Source organism: Colobus angolensis, unplaced genomic scaffold (assembly GCF_000951035.1).
Source record: "Colobus angolensis palliatus isolate OR3802 unplaced genomic scaffold, Cang.pa_1.0 Scaffold46, whole genome shotgun sequence".
Classification (NCBI taxonomy): Eukaryota; Metazoa; Chordata; class Mammalia; order Primates; family Cercopithecidae; genus Colobus; species Colobus angolensis.
The window spans coordinates 5,719,390-5,741,481 of NW_012118043.1; the positions used below are offsets into that span (position 1 = coordinate 5,719,390).

The 22,092-nt window shown below is 47.6% G+C and overlaps 1 protein-coding gene across 1 annotated transcript in view; it reads right to left on the minus strand.

Annotated features, from left to right (window-relative positions):
- Positions 1 to 22,092, minus strand: part of SPSB4 (splA/ryanodine receptor domain and SOCS box containing 4) — an 88,545-nt gene extending 66,453 nt beyond the window's left edge. Inside the window, exons 1-2 of the mRNA XM_011958106.1 lie at positions 21,739 to 22,092; positions 7,066 to 7,912 (exon numbers count right to left, since the gene is read on the minus strand). Coding sequence (XP_011813496.1) covers positions 7,066 to 7,759 — 694 coding nt within the window. The 5' untranslated portion in view covers positions 7,760 to 7,912; positions 21,739 to 22,092. The remainder of the gene's footprint in view (positions 1 to 7,065; positions 7,913 to 21,738) is intronic.

Genomic DNA, 22,092 nt, shown 5'->3' on the forward strand with positions numbered 1-22,092 from the left:
TTCAAACGAAGGGTAGGGGGCAGTTTCTGAATGTCAGGATCCTGAATTAACACGCCTGGCCTGTGTGCGGGGACAGATGTGCTGTACACAGGACACAATGAGAGGTGGGAAAAGGGTCACTCAGGGGCCAGGCTTCAAGTTGAGGGGGGCAGCTCATAGCCAGCCCCTCTGCTCCAGCCAACTGTGACTCAAGTCCCCCTGTGGCAGAGGAAAGAAAAGCTTATTCAGGTGGTGGGAGGCCAGGACATTAATAGGCATTTACTGAGCACGTACTATGTACTCTGTTGCAAGGGCTGCTATAGGGTGGTTGAAAAGGCCAAGATGCAGTTGCCGCAGCAAAGAGCCACCACTTTCAGCATTAGCAGCAGCAGCAACAACAGAAAAGCAAAACACACACATTATGGGCCTATTCTGTGAAGTAAAGGGCTAGGTGTCTTATGCTGACTATACACTATGTGAGGACCGGCTGAATTAGACACCTCAAATAATCTTAATCCAACAATGTGTCTGAAGCCTCCTTAATATCAAATTAATAAATTTTAAAAAGAGAAAAAATTAATGTGATTCTACTGTATTTTAAACTAGAAACAAAGTCATTCATGAGCCTTCATCAGGTGTGCAAGGTGAGCTCAGCGCCGCAATCAGAAATTCAGGATACGCATATCAATATTAACCTCCTGAGAGCCACGTGCTGGACCGTGTTTCATTTCTGCATCACTTCTAATACAGCAACTCTGCAAGGTACATATAATTATTCCCACTGCACAGATGGGAAAACTGAGACTTGGGGATGTTAATTAGCCAGAGGGGGCACAAAGGAAATTTCAATTGGGATCAAAAGTTTATGTTCAAAGATTGGAAACTGCCTAAATGTCCAAATATGGGGATCTGAATAATTAGATTATAACACAACTATATCATGGCCCCATGCGACTGTTAAGAAAGAATGAAGCAGCTCTGCATTAACTAATATTAGATAACTGCCAAGGTCCATTGAAGGGAGAAAACAAGATATAGGGGAATGTTTTCAGTATGATCTAAAAATTATCTGTTGCAAATATCTCTGGAAAGACAAGAAACTGCTAATAGTGGCTGCCAGCAGGAGGGGACGGGGGCCGAGCTACAGAGGAGGGGTTACTTCACCATATACCCTTTGGTAGTATTCAACTCTGTTGCCACATGTACAGCTTTCCTTTCAAGAGCAATGTTTTAGTCTGTCTTGTGTCACTATAAAGAAATATCTGAGGCTGGGTAATTTATAAAGAAATGAGGTTTATTTGGCTCAGCGCTCTGCAGGTTGGACAAACATGGCACGGCTCTGCTGAGGGCCTCAGGAAGCTTTTACTCATGACGAAAGGCAAAGGGAAAGTAGGTGTGTCACATGATAAGAGAGGGAGGAAGAGAGATCCCAGGCTCTTTTAAACAACCAGTTCTCACATGAACTAATAGTGAGAACTCACTCATTACCACGAGGAGGGCGCCAAGCCATTCATGATAGATCTGCCCCCATGGCCCAATCACCTCCCACCAACCCTCACCTCCAACATGGGGGATCTCATTTCAACACAAGATTCGGAAGAAACAAATATCCAAGCGATATCAAGTAAATAGGCACATGTGACGTCCTTAATCTTCCCAGTTCACCATGCATGCCTCCTGGGTCTCCATCCCTGCCCTGAGGAGCTTCATAACCACTTGGGGAAAGAAGGTCTATGCATGGGTGGAAACATGAGTGAACCCTGCAGATGTAGGAGAAGTCAGCGCCAAACTCCTGGTGCAAAGACAGAGTCCTCAGCTGAGGCCTGGGGGTGAGCTGGAGTCAGGACAGATTGATAAGGGATGGGGGCAAAGGGGCGACCAGGCCCAGAGGAGCCAAGTCCAGATGTCCCGGAGGTTAAGAGGACCAGACTACCCCGTGAGATGCACGGGAGTCTAGCGAGAAGGTCTGGAGTGCAGCTCTGGCAAGGAGATGGTGTCCTTGTAGTCATCAGGAGAGTAAACTCTCTCTGGCCTTCATCAATACCAGAAGCCTTGGCTAGCTGCCAGCCTCCTCTGCTCAGCCATTGAGCCAATAAATACTTGTTGGCAGATCAATTAAACCATCTAGGAAAGACGTCTGGAAATACAGCTTCCTTGGCTCCGTGCAGGGGGAAAGCCCTCTCAGGCAGTTAGGCCCAAGATACCTGCATTTCCACGCTCCACCCTGTGAAAGTCAGCCCTGACACTGGCGTCCACTCTGTGGGGTCAGGCCACGCTCAGCGGTAGGCAGGCTTGGGCAGGTTGGCCCAGGCATAGGAGGCAGAGCTGGGTATAAGCACAGCTGTGTCATCTGCTAGCTGTGTGGCCTTGGCAAATTCGTTACCTTTCCAAGACATTTTCCTCATCTATAAAATGGGGATAATAACAGTCACATTGCCTCATGGCTTATTGCGATGAAAAGGAAAAAAAATATGAGTAAAACCCTAAGCCCAGGGTACAGAACATGGATGGGAGCCAACAAAAGTGTCATCAATACCCCCAAATCAAAGCTGCCTGGGATCCCAAGGCCGCTTGTCTCTGTCTGAGACTCCCCTCCGCTTCCTGTGTCACTCACACACCACTGGAAACTCCGAGATGTGAGACAGAGCCATTCTGTCCGCCCTCCTGCCGCCAGCATGTGGAGAGAGGAGCTGGGGAGCCATGGAGCAATTCCAGAAAGCAGCCCAGAGCAGATTCCAAAGGCCTGGCCCACCCCAGGGGCCCACACCTCACAGTAGTTGAGACATTTACAATGACACTCCCCTGTTAGTGATCAAGAATGCCTGATCCATGGCCACTGCTGGGGATGCCTTTATACAACAGAACACCCTGCAGAGTTCCCTGCTGAGCCAAGAGCTTTGAGGGCTGGAGGTAAAGCCAGTCAGAGGAGGAAAAATGACAGGGACAGCATTTTTGGGACTCGCCCAAACTCACTGCTAAAGGCAAGGCCTGGCCCTGGGCTGCACAGTCACCAGCCAGATGGAGTAGATGCTCCTGCGCATTCTCTCCCTGCCTTGAGGGTAAATGTCTCCACAAGGTGCCCGTGTGTGCCTCCATTTGAATCCAGGCTCTCTCAGTTACTCATAATGTCCCCTTCAGCAACTTACTCAAGCTCTCTGTGCCTCAGTTTCTTCATCACACACTGAAAATGATAATATAGATAGTACTAGTGCAAAGAGTCATTACAAAAATTAAATGAATTAAAATTTGCAAAATGGCTGGGTGAGGTGTCTCACGCCTGTAATCCCAGTGCTTTGGGAGGCAGAGATGGAAGGATTGCTTGAGGCCAGGAATTCAAGACTGGCCTGGGTAACATAGTGAGAGCATTGTCTCTACAAAAAAAAAAAAACAAATTAAATTAGCCATTACCTCCTGAGCCAGTTTCATTCATATTTATATATATGCCAGGAGTGGTGGCATATCCTTGTAGTCCCAGCTACTCAGGAGGCTGAGGGGAGGATCATTTGAGCCCAGGAGTGAGAGGTTACGGTGAGCTATGATTGCACCACTGCACTCCAGCCTGGGTGACAGGGTGAGATTCTGTCTCCAAACAACAAACAAACAAACAAAACAAAAAAAAAAAAAAAAAGGAAAGAAATTGTAAAGTGTTTAGAATACTACCCCCCTTACCCACTAAGACTAAATACTACATAAGTATTAGTTGTTGTTGTTATTGCTATTATTATTTGTGCTCTGGACAACCTGGGACAGCTTCTCCATTTGCCTGGCCTCGGCTCCATGCTTCTCAGTTCACTTAAATGGCAGGGCCCCTGTGCATCCCGCAGCTCTTTGTAGTTAGCTTTGAGATGCTAAGCCATTTCACTCACAGTGTAGCAAAACAATTCCACTTGCAGAAGGTTTGACAATGTTATGCATTTGCAATAGGAAATCACACCTCCAGGAGTTCTTGCCCTCAACAAATACACGCTTCCACAGTTAAATGTAGTGAGCCCTTTCTAAGTCTTGCTTTTACCATAATAAAAATTCAAAAATTGAGAAAGTGATATCCATTACCTTACTTTCATCATGTCAGAGGAAAAACCTCTATTAAGGCCATTTTGCTTTAAGCCACAGATGAACCCCAGAATTTGCCTCAGCTCACCTAGTTAATCAACGCAGGGGCACCAATTGCTATGTGTTTGCTCTGTGCCAGTGAGCTTTATCATCCTCATCCTTTTTCAAAGGAGAACACTGAGGTTCAGAAAAAGGAGGCAATCGCCAACAGCCATTTGTTGAGTGCTGGGGCCCGGGTCTGACCTGGCTCTGTGAGGGGACCCGGGCAGAGTTCTCTCCTCCTATGATCCTGTGGGGAAGCAACCCCAGAGAGCTGGCCTGCCTTTTGCTTCCAAGCATGTCTTTGACTCTGGTCCCTCACACCCCAATCAAGTCTGAGTTTGGGGACCTGCCACCATGTCCACAACTGACGTTAACTCAGAATCCTTTCCATCCACAGAATCCACCTTGGGTCACCTTCCCTGCTCAGGGACTCCCTAGAGCCAAAGTAGTCCCAAACCCGGGGATTCATGGTAGACTTCAGCCCAGGACACAGGCTATAGGCATCACACAGTCCCTTCCCAACTATCCCTGCGAGACTCCACTGCAGCTTCTCCTATGACCCACTCTGGAGATTGTCCCAGGCTGGCCATGAATAGACCTTTCAAAACCAGAGAAGCTGAGCTTCCCTTTTCTGCAATCACACCCCTGTCTGAGATAGAGAACATTACCCCTATCTAGAGAACACACTAGTGCCATAGCAGATAAGCCAACCCTATCACTGAATGGAAGATGCCCCAGGCTTGCATCCCATGACATCTGGCCTCTCTTGCCTCCTAGATTCAATATTCCAGATTCAGCCAACCTGAAAAATCACTGCCAGTAAGGAAGAGGATAGAACACTTCACATTTTAGTTCCACCAAACTTTTTCAACCACCTGAAGGACCCGTAAGCTTAAAATACCCCAAACACAACTGCCCTTCCCCACCCAACCTCCCTGAGGTAGGTCCTTGTTCCTGATCCCAATATGCATAGCCCCACGGGCTGGAACCCGTTAGCACCTTGGCTTTGTACCTGAAAACCAGGCAACCAATAAAACCCAAGTGTGAATTAATAGCCAAGAGGAAGCCTACAACAGGAGTATAACTGTTGGCTCTGATAGCTCCCACTGGGTGTCAATGTCAGGCCTTAAATCTCAGCTACCATATTATTGGTGCTACCACACAAGAGCTTGCAACAGCAAAAAGGGGACCTGATACTATCCCATTTCACAGATGAGTAAAATGAGTCTTAAGGAGTAAGAGTGACTCACCAAAGACACAAAACCACTGAGCACTTGGAAATAAGTCACATCAGACTCCAGAGCCTTGGTACACCAAGGCCACTCTTCTAGTCCAGTGATTAATTCCAGCAAATAAATCTTCCAATTCCATTAAATAAAGATTGTTTGTTGTTTCTGTTGGTTTTCTCACCACTGGGATTTGCCTGGTCACCATGTCTCAGAAGGCTCCAGACACTTTCCACAAGGCACTGTGATGACTAAATTAGCCCTTCTCAGGGACATAATCATCAGTTCCTAGATTTAAACCATTAAACAGAGAAAATGGAACAACATTTTGCCATTCAATGGCAATTGTAGGCAACAATCATGGAAATAAAATATGAGCAAGAACGTCGACAATTATACCAGAGCGCTGAGCGTACCAGCCACTTTTCCGTTAGCCTGCCACCCTTGGAAACCATCAAATGTTCCCTTCCTGTGCTCCAGTAAATGTAAATTTTGCTTGAGTAAAATCTCGTCCTTGACTTCTTTTCTGGAGAAGTTTACTCTTTGCTGGAGTGTTACTCTCAGTCCCTCATCTAAAGGGGAGAACACAGGGAAAGAGTGGACTTCGGGGCCATCAGAACTGGGGGAACCCTGATTCTGGCTCTCTGGAGCTCTGCTCTTAAGTTTCCTCATTTCTAAAAGGAGGATCTGCCTCAGGGGCTGATAATTACATCTCTTATTTAGAATGAATAAACTGGAAGTTCTAGCTTTCAGCATCGCCTCTGAGAGCTTCATTAGGGGTGTGGCAGGAAGTCTGGATGGGTGCTGGTGGGCTGATGTTGGGGAGTGTGCAACCCCACAAGTGCCTGGCTCCTGGCCCCTCAGCTGAGATTCAGCTCAGGACAGGCAGCCACGTGTGCCTCGGTCCAGAGGCCACCGTCTTCCTGAGTGACTCCCTCCCGAAACCAATAACTGTCTTTGTTCTATACTTTTTATCTTGCCGGATGCTTGTGTACATTAAATGAGGGCAAGCTGTAGAGTTGTCCGAGGTCAACCCCAGCAGCCTGTGGGATGGTTTGTAGCCTGCAAGGGTATTTTGTTTGCCCATAGAGAGTTTTCAGCAGCTGTCAACTTTAAAAATTGGAATAGTTCACACAATCTAGATTTCTGAGCTCTCTTGGAAAAAGTCACAAGATTCCACAACCCAGGGTTTTCATTCCCATGAGATGACAGTCGGCTGCAGATGACAGGCAGCTGCCCCCCCTTACCAGATGGCCCGTAAGCGCTGGAATTGGGGTATTCAGCCTCTCAAATACAGTAGGTGGCCAACAAAGGACGGTTATCATTACTTATTACTTATCAATAACTTGAGTACATGGCATTTAAGTGCAAGGACTGGGGACTTGTCAGTACCCTCCCATTGTGACTAGCTTGGGTCATTTGGTACAACCTTTGTACAGACTAGAAGATTGGTAATTGGCATCAATACTCAAAGCCCCTATTAGGTGCCAGTCACTGTTCTGAGCACTTCACACATGTTATCTTATTTGATCTTCACAGCTGTGAGCTAGATTACTATCATAGTGATGCTTTTGCCCATGGGAGAACTAAGGCACAGCCCCAAATCACCAGACCAGCAAAGGAGAGAGTCAGGATTGAAACCCAGGTCCCGACCATTCCTCCACACTGCAGGATCCTCCCAACTGGCGATGGAGGCGTGGCCTGCCCTGCTTTCCCAGGGCCTGGCACAACTGAAAGCCCTGCCCCCCAGTCCGGCACAACTTACGGTCAAGGCCGTTGATGTAGCGCATGGTGACTTCGCAGTGGCCCCACACGGCACTCACCACCGGGTATAGCTTCTTGCCCTTGAGACCTCGGAAGGCCACCCCCAGGTACTGGCCGTCCACGATGAAGCTGAGTGTCCCTTCATCCATGTCCAGCACCACGAGCAGCGAGTCGGGCAGCGCGAAGGCCTCGTCGGGCCCCAGGAAGGCCGGGTAGGCCACGCTGGGCCGGTTCTTGCCGTCGTGGTAGAGGCGGCTGCGGCCCAGGTCCCAGCCCCACGACTCGGCGTCACTGCCCACCAGCGCCGTGTAGCCCACGGAGTGCAGGGGAGCACGGGCCGTGGCCACACCAACTACAGCGTGGGTGCCACGCTGCCGAGCTGGCCAGTTGATCTGCCAGGCGTGCAGGCCGCGGGCGTGGCCCACCTTGCCGCGGATGCCGTCGGTGCTCTGGGCCACAGGGTGCCGGTGGAAGGTGAGCCGGTCGTCATCCTTGACGAAGACGTTGAGCGAGCGGTCCTCGGGGTTCCACGCATGCCGCAGCTGCACAGCTAGCCCCGCCGCTGGCATGTCCAACAGCTGGTCCAGCCGCGCCGGCCGCCCAGGCTCTGCACCCCGCAGCTCCCGCTTGGCCGGCCGCAGCGCGGGCTCTCGCACCTCCACCGACTTGAGGCTCCCCGAGAGCTTCTGGCCCATGCTTCACTGCCGGGAGGGGGACGCTGCAGGCCACCGCTACCTTGTGGGAGCCTCCACTCCCGGTAGCCAGGAATGGGCCACGGGGCTGGGAACCAGGCTTCCGGACGGTAGACCTCCACAGCCTCTACCGGGCTGTGGCAGGGGCCCAAGCTCCTGGAAGGAAACAAAGGGCACGGGTTATAGCAGCAGCAGCCAGTTGCCAATCCCTTCATTTATGTCCATGCCTTGGCTGAGCCCTGTGCATGCACAGTAATAGTAATAATTCGTACACTCATATCTGGCACTAATCTAGCACTTGCCATATGCCAGTGTTCTAAATGGTTTATGTTTATTACTTCGTTTAATCCTTAACACCTCCCTATAAGAGATATACATTATTATTCACCATTTACAGATGAGAACACTGAAGTGCAGAGAGAGGATAAGTGCTTAGCCAAAGTCCCACTGCAAATAGGTGACTGAGCCAAGATTCAAACCAAGGTCATCTGGCTTCAGGATCTGTGTTCCAGACCTAGAACAATCACAGGGAGTCTGATTTTAGAAATAAGGCATGAGCCCAGAGCAGTTGTGACTTGCTGAAGATCAGAGCCTGGATGAGAACCCAGGCGCATTTGATCCCAGGGACAAGCCCTGTGCCAAGGCTGCGGGGTCACACAGCTGCTCAAGACACAGGGCTGTAGGGTGTGGCCCATTGGTTCCCAACCCTGGAGTCCTGGGGAGCCTAAATAACCTCCTAAAATGTAGCCAGGCTGGAGAGGGAAGACACAGAACAAGGGTGCAGCAGGGTCACCAGGGACATGGACATCAGGCAGTGTGGGAAGATGGGGTGAGGGCTCCATGGGAAGGTGAATGGAGGTAAATAGAGGTGAGGAGAAAGGATAAGGGAGCCAGTGTCCAGGCTCTGAAGCCAGACAGAACTGCATCCAAGTCCCTCTCTCCATCTCTTACTATGGGTCCACAGGAAAGCCTCCTAGCCTCTTGGATACTCCGGATTCCTTGCCAGTAAAATGAGGATAAAACACCTCCCTCTGGTGATGGGGGAACTTAAGAGACCATAATATAAAGCGTCCTGGAACTCGGCCAACAGGTTTTCTTCTCCGGCTCTGTTTTCTGGGCATCCCATGTGGATCCCCTCCCTTTGGATGGGTGAGCTCTTTCTTCGGCCATGTAAACACCATTAACAGCACTGACCCCAGACTGCCTTCCCTGAGGCAGGATCCTGGTTTTCATGGAAAAGGAATTGGCCACCATTACCAGGAAACCAGCCAGAACCTAAGGAGCTTGGACTACTTGGACAGGCCCTGGGTATGGGGAGAGATGGAGAGCCAAGCCCTGTCCAGAGCAGAGGCATGTGCCCTCCCCTCCCCTCCCTGGCCTGAGAGCTGCTGGGCCCCGAACAACTTCTCCGGAGTCAGATGAGGAGATGGATGGGTGTTTTTCACGCCCTACCTTCCCCGGCCTCAACCTCCCACCCAGACAGTGGTGCACTCCTAGCCAAAGTCCAGGTAGGGAAGGAAAGAACTCTGCTGCCACACAGCACAGACAAGTATCCTGTGGGTTTTTCACCATTCCATTTTATTCTTAACTCTCATATTCTTTCCTTTCTATTGTCAGATCCCAGCTTCAGCAGATGTTGACCCTATTCCGAGAGCTCTGGCTAATGTTCAATCTGAGGGAATACCAGAACACATAACAATTTGCAACACTAGACAGTTTTAAGATAGCAGAATAAAGTTACTCCTTTTCATATCTGAAATCACCCAAAATCAAGGAGAAAAAAAGAAATGCAAACTCCTTCTTCAGCTAACTAGAACACATTTGTAACCTGAACCACAACTTATAAGGAAAGGCTGCCAAAAACAGGCAAGGGCTGCTAAAAGCAGTGAAGATCAAAAATACTGTGAGAAAATACCTAGAGAAGACACCTGTGGTGCCAGATCTCAGGCAAAGCTGGCAGAGCCACCAGGAGCTGGCATTCCCTGAAGGAAAAAACTAATGATCCCTTATCAGAAACAATGGGAACAGGGCATGTGGTCTGGTAGTGGGAGCTGCCTCCTACGCCTTGGAGGAAGAGGAGGGCAGGGCCAACAGAGGAAACCACAGACCTGCCATCTTCACAGGAAGCAGTGTGTTGGTGAGGCAGAGTGAGAGGAGGACCCTGAATTGGGAAAAGCCCACAGCTGCAGAACTCTGCGGACTGAGTAGAAGCAAAGACTAAAGGAAATCACTAAGACAACCCTGTGAACAAAGTTCCTGGGAACCAGGGAGCAATCCTACCCTCTTCCTGGTACCTCCTCCACATGCGTCTCCTGCAAAATGCTGATCCAAGAAGGTTCACCTCTTTCAAAGAGGAACCAGCACAGGATATAGCCAAAGATGCTATAGAAGAAAGAAAGGAATAAACGAAAAGGACAAAACACGGCAAACCAAGCAAACTCACCTGAAAAAAAGCTGTCACAAAGCAGATAAAAATGGGAACCAAAGTTGTAAACTAATTTTATAATTGATTATTTCAGAAGGGAGACAACTAGCATGGTCTCAACAAAAGATTAAATCCGTTTTCCCTAGTTATAAAGGTAATCTCCAGAACTAAAAATAAAAATACACATCTTGCAAATACAAACCTTGAACACAATACAAAATAAAACAGACCATGTACTGAAAGATTTTGTTTGAAAGCAAGAGAGGCATAAAAGCATGAAATATGATAGTAAAACTAAGACCAAAATATTAACCATGTCATTAAATGGCCATAGTAAACTGCTAAAAAAAGATTCTAAGACTGGGGAACAACATAAAACCCCCAACCATATGCTACATATAAGAGACATTCCCCAAAGCAAAATGATTTAACAATTTTGAAAATAAAGGAAAGGCAAACACATAACAGGGAAGTGTGAACTCAAACTAAGCGGGCACTGTAATCTTAATATTAGGCAAGTAAAGTTGATTTCAGGACAAAAGGTTTTAAGTGAGACAAGAACACTTAATAATAATAAAGAATAAGATCCACAGTTGAAGACTGAACTCACCAAATAGCACCAAAATTCAGAGCAAAAGCAAGAGGAAATATAAGGAGGGACCTTAGACAGACACACATCAGAGGCATATAATTTTAATTTCCCTCTTCTAGCTCATGATGGACCAATGGACCAAAATTAAGTAAAGACACAGAAAAACCAAATTACATAATTAATAAGACCGATCTAATTAGTGTATTCATCAAATTCTATACCTTGAAAACAAAGAATGCATGTTCTTTTCAAGTGTTCATGGAACCATCAAAAAAATTTTCTTGCATATTAGGTCACAAATGAAACTTCCAAAAAAGCAAAAATAATACAGTAGCTGATAACACAGAAGGAAAACTAGAAATTAATCATAAAATTATAGATCACGAAATCCTATCACTTGGGCATTTTAAAAAATTCTTTAAACAACTTGACTCCAACTCAGATCAAAAAGGAAATCCATAGAGAAATTGCAGAATATCTGGAATACAACGATAACAAAAAGCATTCCATATACTAGAGCCTGCGGGATGCCTCTACAGCAGTTCTCAGAGGAAATCATGGCTGGTATATTTATGATATTAAATTTTTAAAAATGAATGGAGCATAATAAAATAGGGAAATAATAGAACTAAGCAAAAACTCAAGAGCTGGTTCTACCACAAGAAAACAAACCAGTAAAACATATAAACTATTAAAGCTAATCATGTAATGTATCATATTATATTATTATATTACTATTATATTAATCTATCATGTTGATAGTATGTACCTTTGATATGATATAATGAAATGGCACTTTACCTCTATGGGCATCTTCCCCAAAACTCATAACCTCACTCTAATCATGAGAAAAACAAAGGACAAATTCCATTTGGAGGCCATCCCACAAAATACCTGACCTAACCAGCAAGGTCGTCAGAACCAAAGTCTGAGAAATCATCATAGTGAAGAGGGCCCTAAGGATACCTAACAATTCCACGTAATATGGTATCCCAGATGGGATCTGGAACAGAAGAAGGATATTAGGAACCAGGATTGGTGGCTCACACCTGTAATCCCAGCACTTTGGGAGGCCAAGGCAGGTGGATCATCTGAGGTCAAGAGTTCAAGACCAGCCAGGCCCAACATGGTGAAACCCCATCTCTACTAAAAATACAAAAAAAAAAGCCAGGTGTGGTGGCACACAACTGTAATCCCAGCTACTTGGGAGGCTGAGGCAGGAGAATTGCTTGAACCTGGGGAGAGGGAGGTTCCAGTGAGTTGAGATTGAGCCACTGCACTCCAGCCTGGACCCCAAAACAAAAACTTCAAAAAAAAAAAAAAAAAAGAAAAAGAAAGAAAGAAAAGAAAAAGGATATTAGGCAAAAACTGAAATCTGAGAAAAAAAGGAAATCTGAAAAAATATGTTAATAATACTAATAACAATTATTCATGTTAATGATTAAAATAAGTTAATAATTATCAATATTGGTTCATTAGTTGTGAAAAATGTACAATACTAATGTAAGATGCTAATAATTGGCGAAACTAGGGTGGTAAATGGCCTGACCATGTGGGAACTCTCTGTACTATCTGTTTAGTTTTTCTTTAAATCTAAAACTATTCTGAAGAAATAAAGCCCATTAATTAGAAAAGCTTACATAAATGTCTAAATTTTAGGGAATACAAAAAAAGGACAAAAACCAGAATTTACCTCTTCTACTCATTAACCAGATATAAATATTGTCAGCTTCGGAGGAATTTTGCTTTATTCTCTTTTTTTGTTGTTGTTGTCTACAAATTATAGTGAATTTTATTTTTAAAAATTGGTATAATGGACCTTTATTTAGATTATTACACCTAAAAATGATGTAGTTAGCATTTTAACATATTACTAAATATACTTTAAATGCATGACTTAAGTAACTAAATTTTTAAAAACACATAAAACATAAACCATTTAATCATTTAATGGTGGAGAAGACAGAAATCTGTAAAATAAGAAATGAATATGGGAAATAACAAAACGGTGTAGCTAAAAACACTTGTAAAAGAAGTTAGACTTGTTTGTTGTTTTAACATAGGAAAAAATTTGCAGCACACCAACAAATATATGACAAACTCCTACAAATGAATACAAGTACAAAATGTAAAAAGATATCAACAGTTTACACAGAAACAAATGGTTTCTTTGAAAAGATACTCAATGTATACTGAAAAAGAAATGAGTTAGAACTCCATTGAAATGCCATTTTAGTCTATCAGATTATCAAAGGTCAAAAAAATGGATAACGCATGCTTGGAGAATGTGTGGAACAAAAGACAGACTCATACATTGCTAAAATGGATAGAAACTGGTTTGGCCTCAGCAAATGGTAAATTAACACCATCTTTCAGAATTGCAAATGTGCAAACCCTTTGACCTAGCAACTCTACTTCCAGCATTTATTCAGATGTGTTCTCAAATGCACAAAACTACCTATGTACACAGCACATGCATACATACGCAGCACTGTTTCTAATAGCAGCCTGGGCTCAGAGAGGTTGCATAACTTGCATAACCTGGGGTAACACAGCCAGAAAGTATCAGGACTGGGATCAATCCCAGAGTTACCATATGACAAGCCTGTGCTCTTACGGCTTCCTCCATGTTGTTGAGAATAATGCCTTCTCCACAGCAATGACTGTAACCAGCTCTGTGTGGCCCACACAGAACATTTCTAAGGAAAACTGCTTTATCTTTGCACACAACCATGCCAACTTTGGAGTTGCTGTTGTTGAAAAGACACACGTGTTTGAAAGCAACAGCCAAACAGCAGCCTCAGGGGAGACCTCTTACTAGTACTTGGCTTGGCCCGTACTGGGTCACTGAGAGCACAGTGCTCTCCTTTGCAAGCATAGTCTCAAAGTCTATGTCTCTACCAGAGGCAGGCAGAGATCCTGAAGGGTGCTCACACTGTGGTGTGACAAGGTGGGCATGTAAATAGACAGCCCCTTTGCTGCTCCCCCAGTGCAGGGCACACAGCAGAGTGCTCATGTCCATGAATGGCAAGCTGTTAAGGGAAACTAGCAGCTGGGCAATCTAATGAAGGACAGACCTGGATGTGAATCCCCACCTGTCCGTTGGGCCCTAGGCCAGGACTTAACTTCTCTGAGACTAGTTGGAGGTACTGCTAACTATGTGCTAACCTTGCCTGCCTTGGCAAGTATCAGAGCAGACACCTGTAAAGTCTGGCACATCACAGGGCTTCCAGTAAGTGGTGAGTGCTGTTTTAAATTGTGGACGTCCTCCAACATTGCCATCTCACCACTTGAATGTGCCTTGCTATGAACTAATTGTGTCCTCCCCAAATTCACATGTTGAAGCCTGATATAGGTTGGATATTTGTCCCTGCCCAAATCTCATGTTGAGTTGCAATCCCCAATGCTGGAGGTGAGGCTTGGTGGGAGCTGTCTGGGTCATGGGGGCGAGTCTGTCAAGGCTTGGTGCTGTCTTAGGGATAGTGACTGAGTTCTGGAGAGAGATCTGCTCATTTAAAAGTGTGTGACACCTCCCCACCCTCGCCTCTTGCTCCTGTTTTCACCATGTGACATGCCTTCTCCCCCTTCACCTTCTGCCATGATTGTAAGCTTCCTGAGGCCTCTCTAGAAGCCAAGCAGATGCCAGCACCGTGCTTCCTGTAAAGCCTGCAGAACCTTGAGCCAACTAAACTTCTTTTCGATATAAATTGCTCAGTCTTAGGTATTTCTTTATAGCAATGCAAAAATGGCCTAACACAAAGTCCCAGTGTGACAGTATTTGGAGGTGGAGCCTTTGAGAGATAATTAGTCCATGAAAGTGAGTTCCACCTCCTCTAGGAAGCCTGCCCTGATCCAGTAGGCCTCCAGGGGCCTGCCCTGTACCTCTGTCCACCCTTGAGTCAGTCAGGGGCGACATCTTTCAGGCCTTACTGCTCTGCTTTTTTCTACCTTGAGGGCATTCCTCTGATGGCAGGAAGATGGACTGTGGAGAGGTTGTGCTGGGCTTCAGGGAGGGCTCATGCTCTGTTCTTTTTCAGAGGATGAAGCAGAGAAAGTGCCAGGGCTAAAGTCAGGATATGAGGACATGAAGCCCAGTAATGCCACTATCACAGTTGGACTCCCACTCCTGAGCAGCTGACTCTTGGCTGTATCCAGTCTGCTCCTTTATTATCTACTGCTTTGCATCCTTCCCTGCTTCCAACCCTCATTTATTTGTTCAAAAAATGCTTAGTGAACACAGTGCCAGGCACTGTGCAGCTGAGAGTGAGGGGCACAGCAGTGGCCAACTCTGGCTCATCCCTGCCTTCTCTCTCCAGCCAGAGGGAGTGGCCACTTAGCACATTTCTCCTCTCCTCATCTCCACCACAGCACACAGCACTGGGCCAGGCACACGGGACATACAGCAAAATCCACCTTCCTGATAGGAATACCATCATCTCTCAACCCCGTAAGCAGCCAGCATCCTGAAGAATGCCAAAGGGTGCCTCCGTCTCTTCCCCCAAAACCAAACTTAATTTCCTACGTCATGCTTGGATGGGGATGCTTAATGACATTATCCGGAAGAATCTGTTCTGGGGCTTCAATCATGGCTGATCAAGAAAACAAAAACTCTAATTTGCTAATTGCCATTCCCAGGACCCTAGCAGATGTTCCTACCCGACAGGGGAATGAGGAGACACGAAGTGGCAATGCCACACTGTTTAAGGAACCTCATTAGTTTGAAAAATATGATGCACAGTCTTCAGAGGCCTGGGACCCAAAATCACAGCCACAGAGCCCTGTCTGGCTGAGCTCAACGGGCACGAGGCCTGCAAGAAGACATGACTGCTGTGGGGATTGGTAGTGACTGTGTGAAATGCCCTTTTCTCTGTGTGGCCTCTGGCTTTGGACTTGCTGGAGCTGAAGTGGGGGCAAGTCTCCTTCTTTCATCTAGCCAGCAGTAATGACGCTGGCCTGGGGATCTCAGGCTGCTGAAAAGCATAAGACTCAACCACTTTCCCTTAGGGAGAGAGCCTACACGGAAGGGGTCAGACTCCACCACAGATCTGAATAATGACAAAGACTGTAAAAAGAAATCCAGTTAGATACCACTGGAATTCCTTTATAGACTGCACATACCTTTCAAATATATACTACAGCACTTGTAAAAGTACAAAGTTGATCTAATCACGCTCCTGCTCAAAATCCTCCACAGGTTCTCTGAGACTTTCAGGATATTAGATATTAGTGACTCTGGGGAGCTCCCCAGTCCCCTGTGCTCTCACAGCCCTTGTACTTGTGCCCACCACAGCACTTATCACAAGGGGACATGATGTCTGTTTGGCTGCCTCCGTTCCATCGGACTGGGGCAACTGGGGAGCAGGGGCCGGGTCTCCCTCATCAGAGTCCCCATGGGCCTGGCTTAGAGAAAGTGGTGGGTGAATGTCTATGGAATGCACAAGCATGAACAAACGAAGAAAAGCAATACACTGCCTTAGAAAGAACCAACACATAAGAATGAACTGGGAATGCAGAGCACTATGAGCTCAGACTATTTATTTCCTGTCTTTATTTTTCAATTTTTAGCTCTGTGCAAAGGTACCAATGATAGGTGCCTGACCTTAGTTTAACTGGAATGTTTTTAAGATTTTTCTTGTGCAAATATTAAGTAGGGAGGTTGTTTTATTAAAGATGCTCATTCAGAATGAACCCACCAACAATGAATGAACTAAAGAATCCCCAAGGTTCTGATCATAGGCGTTCATTAGCTTTTCCCTGCTATACACACATGGAGCTCAGGCTACAACTGGCTGGGCAAGCCCTTTCTTCCCCAAGAGCTCACAAAGAGAGCCATCTGTCCAGCTCCAGGTGGAATCATCTCATGCCTGTATTCCTGGAGTGAGAATCAATGAGGTTTCCCTGAGCCTCTCCTTCTCCTGGGGTTTCCATGGGAATCCTCCCACGCCTGACTGAGCCAGGGGCCCCCAAGGTGCAAGCTGGGCTGTCAGCCAGCAAGGAGAGCAACGGATGGAATGAAGGAGGTTTGCTAGGCTGTGACCAGGGCAGCAAACTCTGCAAGGTCATTTGAAAGAGACGTACCACTGAGCCAGCGAGGCCACGTGCAGTCCAGGCCAGCCTGGTCACTGCAGCTGCTCCTGTGCCCAGAGGCCTGCCCCAGGCACATTTGGAGGTTGTTTGCAGGGCAGCTGGCCTCCCTGAGGCCCAGCATGTCTGGGCTGGGTCAAAGCATGAAGGGAGAAGATGGGAAGGGTGCCATTTAATGAAGCCCTCTGGGGAAAACGATGATGAAAACATGATAAGGTTTGCGTCCAACCCCTCATTTACCGCCCAAGATGAACTTTCCCCACTTGGTATAACTCTTGTCTGGAAACAGAATGCCTAAAAGAAAAGCAGAACTATTCATGCCTCTGGCTTGAGCTAGGTCATAATAGGGACCTGCTGGGATTTCTGAAGATCCCTCTGTTAAGCCTACAGTATCTCTGGGGGCATTTTTGAGATACTAAGGAGGAAAGGAGAGAGGATGAGAGGAAGAGAGGAGAAAGGGAGCAGGATCGGGGAGGAAGCTGCTGTAGCCCCAGGAATCTGTACAACTTGCACATTTCATAGAATGCAGGTAACAGGTGGATATCTCCTGAAGGTAGACAACAGGTGCAATGTCTCTGTGGCCAGCAAACCGGACCCAGGCCCACTCGCTTCTGGAGAAAGCAGAGCTCCAGTTCACCACACATGACATTTCACAACTTTAAAGCTCAGATGGATGACTTTGGCACTGCTCCAGCATCTCCCACCACACATATAAGCACACTGAAGTGTAGAGCTTACCACAGCAGCTTTCCTGCGTCCTCCTGGCTCCAGGATCTTCCCGCCTACCCCATCAATGGGGCACCCCCAAGTCCATAGCTTCAACTTCAGTTTCTACTTCTCACTCTCTCTCTCCATGCATCTTCTCTTATGACCTGCATCTCCAGCGCCCTGCAGACACTCTCAAGCCAGGTCTCCAGTGCTGCCTTAACTCTCCTCAGCACAAAACCCACCTACTAGAAGCCACTAGCCAGCCCTGCATGGGTGTTCTTTCAAATGACCTTGTAAGGCCAGCTGACCTCTTTCCATCATAAGCCTCCTACCATGGGCACACCCACACTCTCAGCCCTGTGGGACATCTGTGGTCCATGGGTACCTCGGAATCTGTAGGTCCTGGGCTGAGCCTGGCCTCTTCCCTCTCTCACATACCAGGTTCCTCTGCATGTCACTGTTCCTGCCATAGATCCTGTCTCTCAGTTCCCATCACCCAACCCTGTCACCTTTCTCCTGGTTCAGACCTTGCCTGGATTACCTCACTGGTCTCTTAGCGAGTTTCCCTGACTCCAGTGTTTGCCCGCCAGCCCCCTCTCCATGCTGCCAACAGGTAAATTTGACCAAGACACCCACCAATCTCTTCATTCAACCCTCTAGGTGGTTTCTCCAGAGAGAAGCTGCACCACTTTGCTTGGAACCCAGGGGACCTCCAGGCTGCTCTTATTTCTCCCACACTGTCTGTCATCACTGCCCACCTCAGACCCGTCATGCCAGACTCTCCTCACCAGCACATCCTGGGACCCTTCCCATCTTCTCTGACCTGGCTGACATTCTCTCACTCCCCCACCCCTTCTAGAAGCAGAACCAGACACCCCTCCATGGCAGCCCCCCAGCCCACTGCATCTTCTTCCCTCTGCCCTATTATGTCCTATTCCCTACGTCCCACTGCACCCTCTGCCCTCCATCCCACTTTGTCTTCATCTTAGCTGTTGATTCCTGCCGCTATCTCTTGCACCACATCTGCATTTCTTGGTGAAGCCAGCACCCAACCAGCCTTTATCTCCAATACTCGTACACAGCCTTGTACCTGTTACCTCTGGTTACATTTAGAAGTGCTTGTCAGACTGAAGAAGGACTAGCCACTCTACACCTCCTGCATGGTTTGCTTTCTTTTTTTTTTTGAGACGGAGTCTCACTCTGTCGCCCAGGCTGGAGTGCAGTGGTGCGATCTCGGCTCCCTGCAAGTTCCACCTCCCGGGTTCACACCATTCTCCTGCCTCAGCCTCCCCAGCAGCTGGGACTACAGGCACACACCGCCAGGCCTGGCTAATTTTTTGTATTTTTAGTAGAGATGGGGTTTCACCATGTTAGCCAGGATGGTCTCGATCTCCCAACTTTGTGATCTGCCCGCCTTGGCCTCCCAAAGCGCTGGAATTACAGGCATGAGCCACCAGGTGTATACGTTTTAAATGGAGTAAGTTCTGAACTCAATGTGTAAAGCAAAAATCACATGCAATCAGCACTGCTTAGGAAAGTTCTTCTAAAGTTCCACAAAGTTCATGATAACTGGTCTGAGGTATACCACTGTCTTTCCCAAAGGACACGCCACCCACAACTATTTTTCCTATAGCCTCAAAACAAATCCCTATTTCTTGAACTGATCAGCAGCAAATAAATTAGTTGGCTTATGTAGGAGCCATGTTTGATTAAAAATGTGTTGCTGGTTTTTAAATTTTTTATAGTTGATCTTTTCTTGCCACAGATAGTCATGTTCACATAAATCAAGAGTACATACTATGTTCTTATATAGTACATATATAGGCAGAGACTTCTGGTGACCTCGGTCTAGGGCCTGGCAGCCCGTGATTTTCATGCCCGAGACCCTTCACTCCTGTATCAACAGAGAAAAAAAGTTTTCGAGAGCATGGATGTGTGACAACAGGTTGGGCAGCTCAGGGGAAATCAAGTAACTCCCGTATGGTGAGTTGTACTAGGTCTTTCCCCAAAAGGGCAAGGAATTCTGCACTGGCCACTACTGCTTGGCCACTTTCTGGGATAGAAATGAAGCCCTTCCAAGGACAGGTCTATATAAATGATGAGGAAGTTTCAGTTGTGTGAAAAAGTAGGAGGAAAAATATTCTAGGCAGGGGGAACAGCAAGTGAATGAGCCTTTGGAGTATTGGAGTCGAACCAAGAAGACTAGGAGAGTGGGTGGGGGGGAGAGGAAAATGGTGATGAAGAGGTGGAGGAGGGCAGTACCAGAGCTGAGGACCCCTGGGGTCATCTAGATTTTACTCTGTGGCAGCCTTAAGGAGGTCTTGAGCTAGGGAGAAATGTGATCTACATTTTTTAAAGATGCTTCTGATAAATGGTTGTGACTACTTGCTAATTTGATACATTAAAAACAAAATCTTTTCATTTTAACTTGCATTTTTTCTTATTGAGATAACGCATCTTGTCATATGTTTTAGTATCATTTCTATTTTGTTTCGCGTATATAAATTGTGTCTTTGCCCATTTGATCTTTTGTTTGTTGACCTCAGGAACCTTTTACATATTTAAAGAGATAAGCCTGTTGTGATAGGAGTGGCATATGTTATATGTGACAGTTTGTCATATATCTTTTGACTGTTTCTGGTGATTTCTTTTCACTGCAGACTTTATTTTTATATCATTGAACGTATCTTTAAAATAAATGAGAAATACAAACTGGAGAGCTACTTGGGTAGAATGACCAGTAAGTTGAATTTTGTTTGTGGTTTGCCAGAGGTGGCTTAAATTCTTTTCATTACGATTTTTAAAGAATGTTTTAAAAATGGAATAAATTAGAGGGTATGTGTCTCAGAGGAATATGCCCTTGGGTAAAGGATGTTTATATCATGCTTTTACACATTTCACGTCTTCCAGACTTAAGCTCATCAAATTGCGGGGGTGGGGGGCGGGGAGGGGGGGGCAGAAAGTGGGTGGGAGGATAGAGGGCTCAGAGTCTGAGAGAAGTGAACTCCGATCTTCATCCCCCAACCCCCCAAGGAGGAGGGTGGGGCGCAGACCAGGAAACCAAGCTGGGGGAGGTTAGAGAACTTGCCCAAGGTCACACCACGAGCTGGTGGTGGAGACAGATTCGAACACAAGCCTGACTCCAGAACTGAGAGCTCTCCACCTTCTCGTGACAGAGGTACAGAAGTGCCCTCCTCTCCTTCCTACCGGCGGCAGCCTGCGCTTGGCCATGGGCTGGAGGGAGCAGCCACTCCCCCGGTTCTCCCGCCAGTCAGAGGTCGGGGGCTCGACGTCCCCTCCTGGTTTGGAGCCCCTGGTGCGTACAGAGCGACCAGGGCGGACACATTTGCCGCGCTCAAGGCTCTGGCCCCCTACCTCCTTCCCAGAGCCCCGCGCCCAGGGTTTCCTGAGCTCCCAACCCCCTCCCTTCCCGAGCATAGACAAGTTTGTCTTCAAGCAAGGCCAGGAACTGGTCCCCGAGTCGCTCTCGGGTCAGGGGACCAGCCTCACTGCCCCAGCGTTAGGAATAAACGGTAATAACAGCCACCGGTGCTTATTGCGTGACCCGTGCTTTACTTCTACCTCTCCGAACACCCCGGACGAACAGATCCCCAGGAATTATTGTCCCCATTACACGGACGAGGGAACTGCTGCAGCTCCGGAAAGTTGGATAACAAGCCTGGGCTCGCAAAGCTAATAATAATACTAGCTAGCATATGATTGAGTGCTTCCTGTGTGCCCGGCACATGCCTACCTACGAGCACCATCCCATAGATCTTTCCAATACCCCTATAAAACACGCACAATTATTCCCATCCTACGGATGAAGAAACAGAGGTTTGGCGCCCTGTCCAAGGTCACCCAGCCAGTGAGTGACGGATCCTGGATCTAAACCCAAGCGGGTGAAACGGGTGGCAGTTTTTTGTGCGTTGTCCACTACGCAGAGAAGCAAAGGGCTTAGAACCCATGATACCAAGGGCCGGGCCCCAAACGCCCCAGGGCTGCGCGCAAATCAACCTTCTCGAACTGCCACAACCTGCAGAGAGGAATTCTCGGGGACTGGGACGCCAGGAGCGCCAGTTGTGTCGAGTGCTGACCCGCGCAAAGTCCGTGCAGCCGGATCTAGGCTCCTGGCCCCCGCGCGCCCCTCACCAGGAGCTGGAGAGTACTCACCATAAAAGAGAGGGCAAGCGCCTCTTCGGGAAGAATCCCCAGCGCTGGCAGGTCCTAGACTCGCCGGAGAGGAGTCTGTTGCCGCCGCCGCCGCCCACTCAGGGGCGCCTGAGCGACCCGCAAATGCCCGCTCTCTCCCCACGGCCAGGGGCGCGTCCTCACGGCTGATGCCCGGCAGCAGCGCCCCCTCTGCGCTGCAGGATGGCCTGGAGTTAGGAGCGTTCTTGGCGAAGTTGGAGCTCAGGAGCCGGGGGTCGGGCCTGGAGTGGGGAAGCGCCTGACTGAGGCGGTTCTGGGGGCGCTCCAAGGCCCGCGCTTTAGCCGCTTGGAAGCTTGGCGCCTGACCCGGAGGGC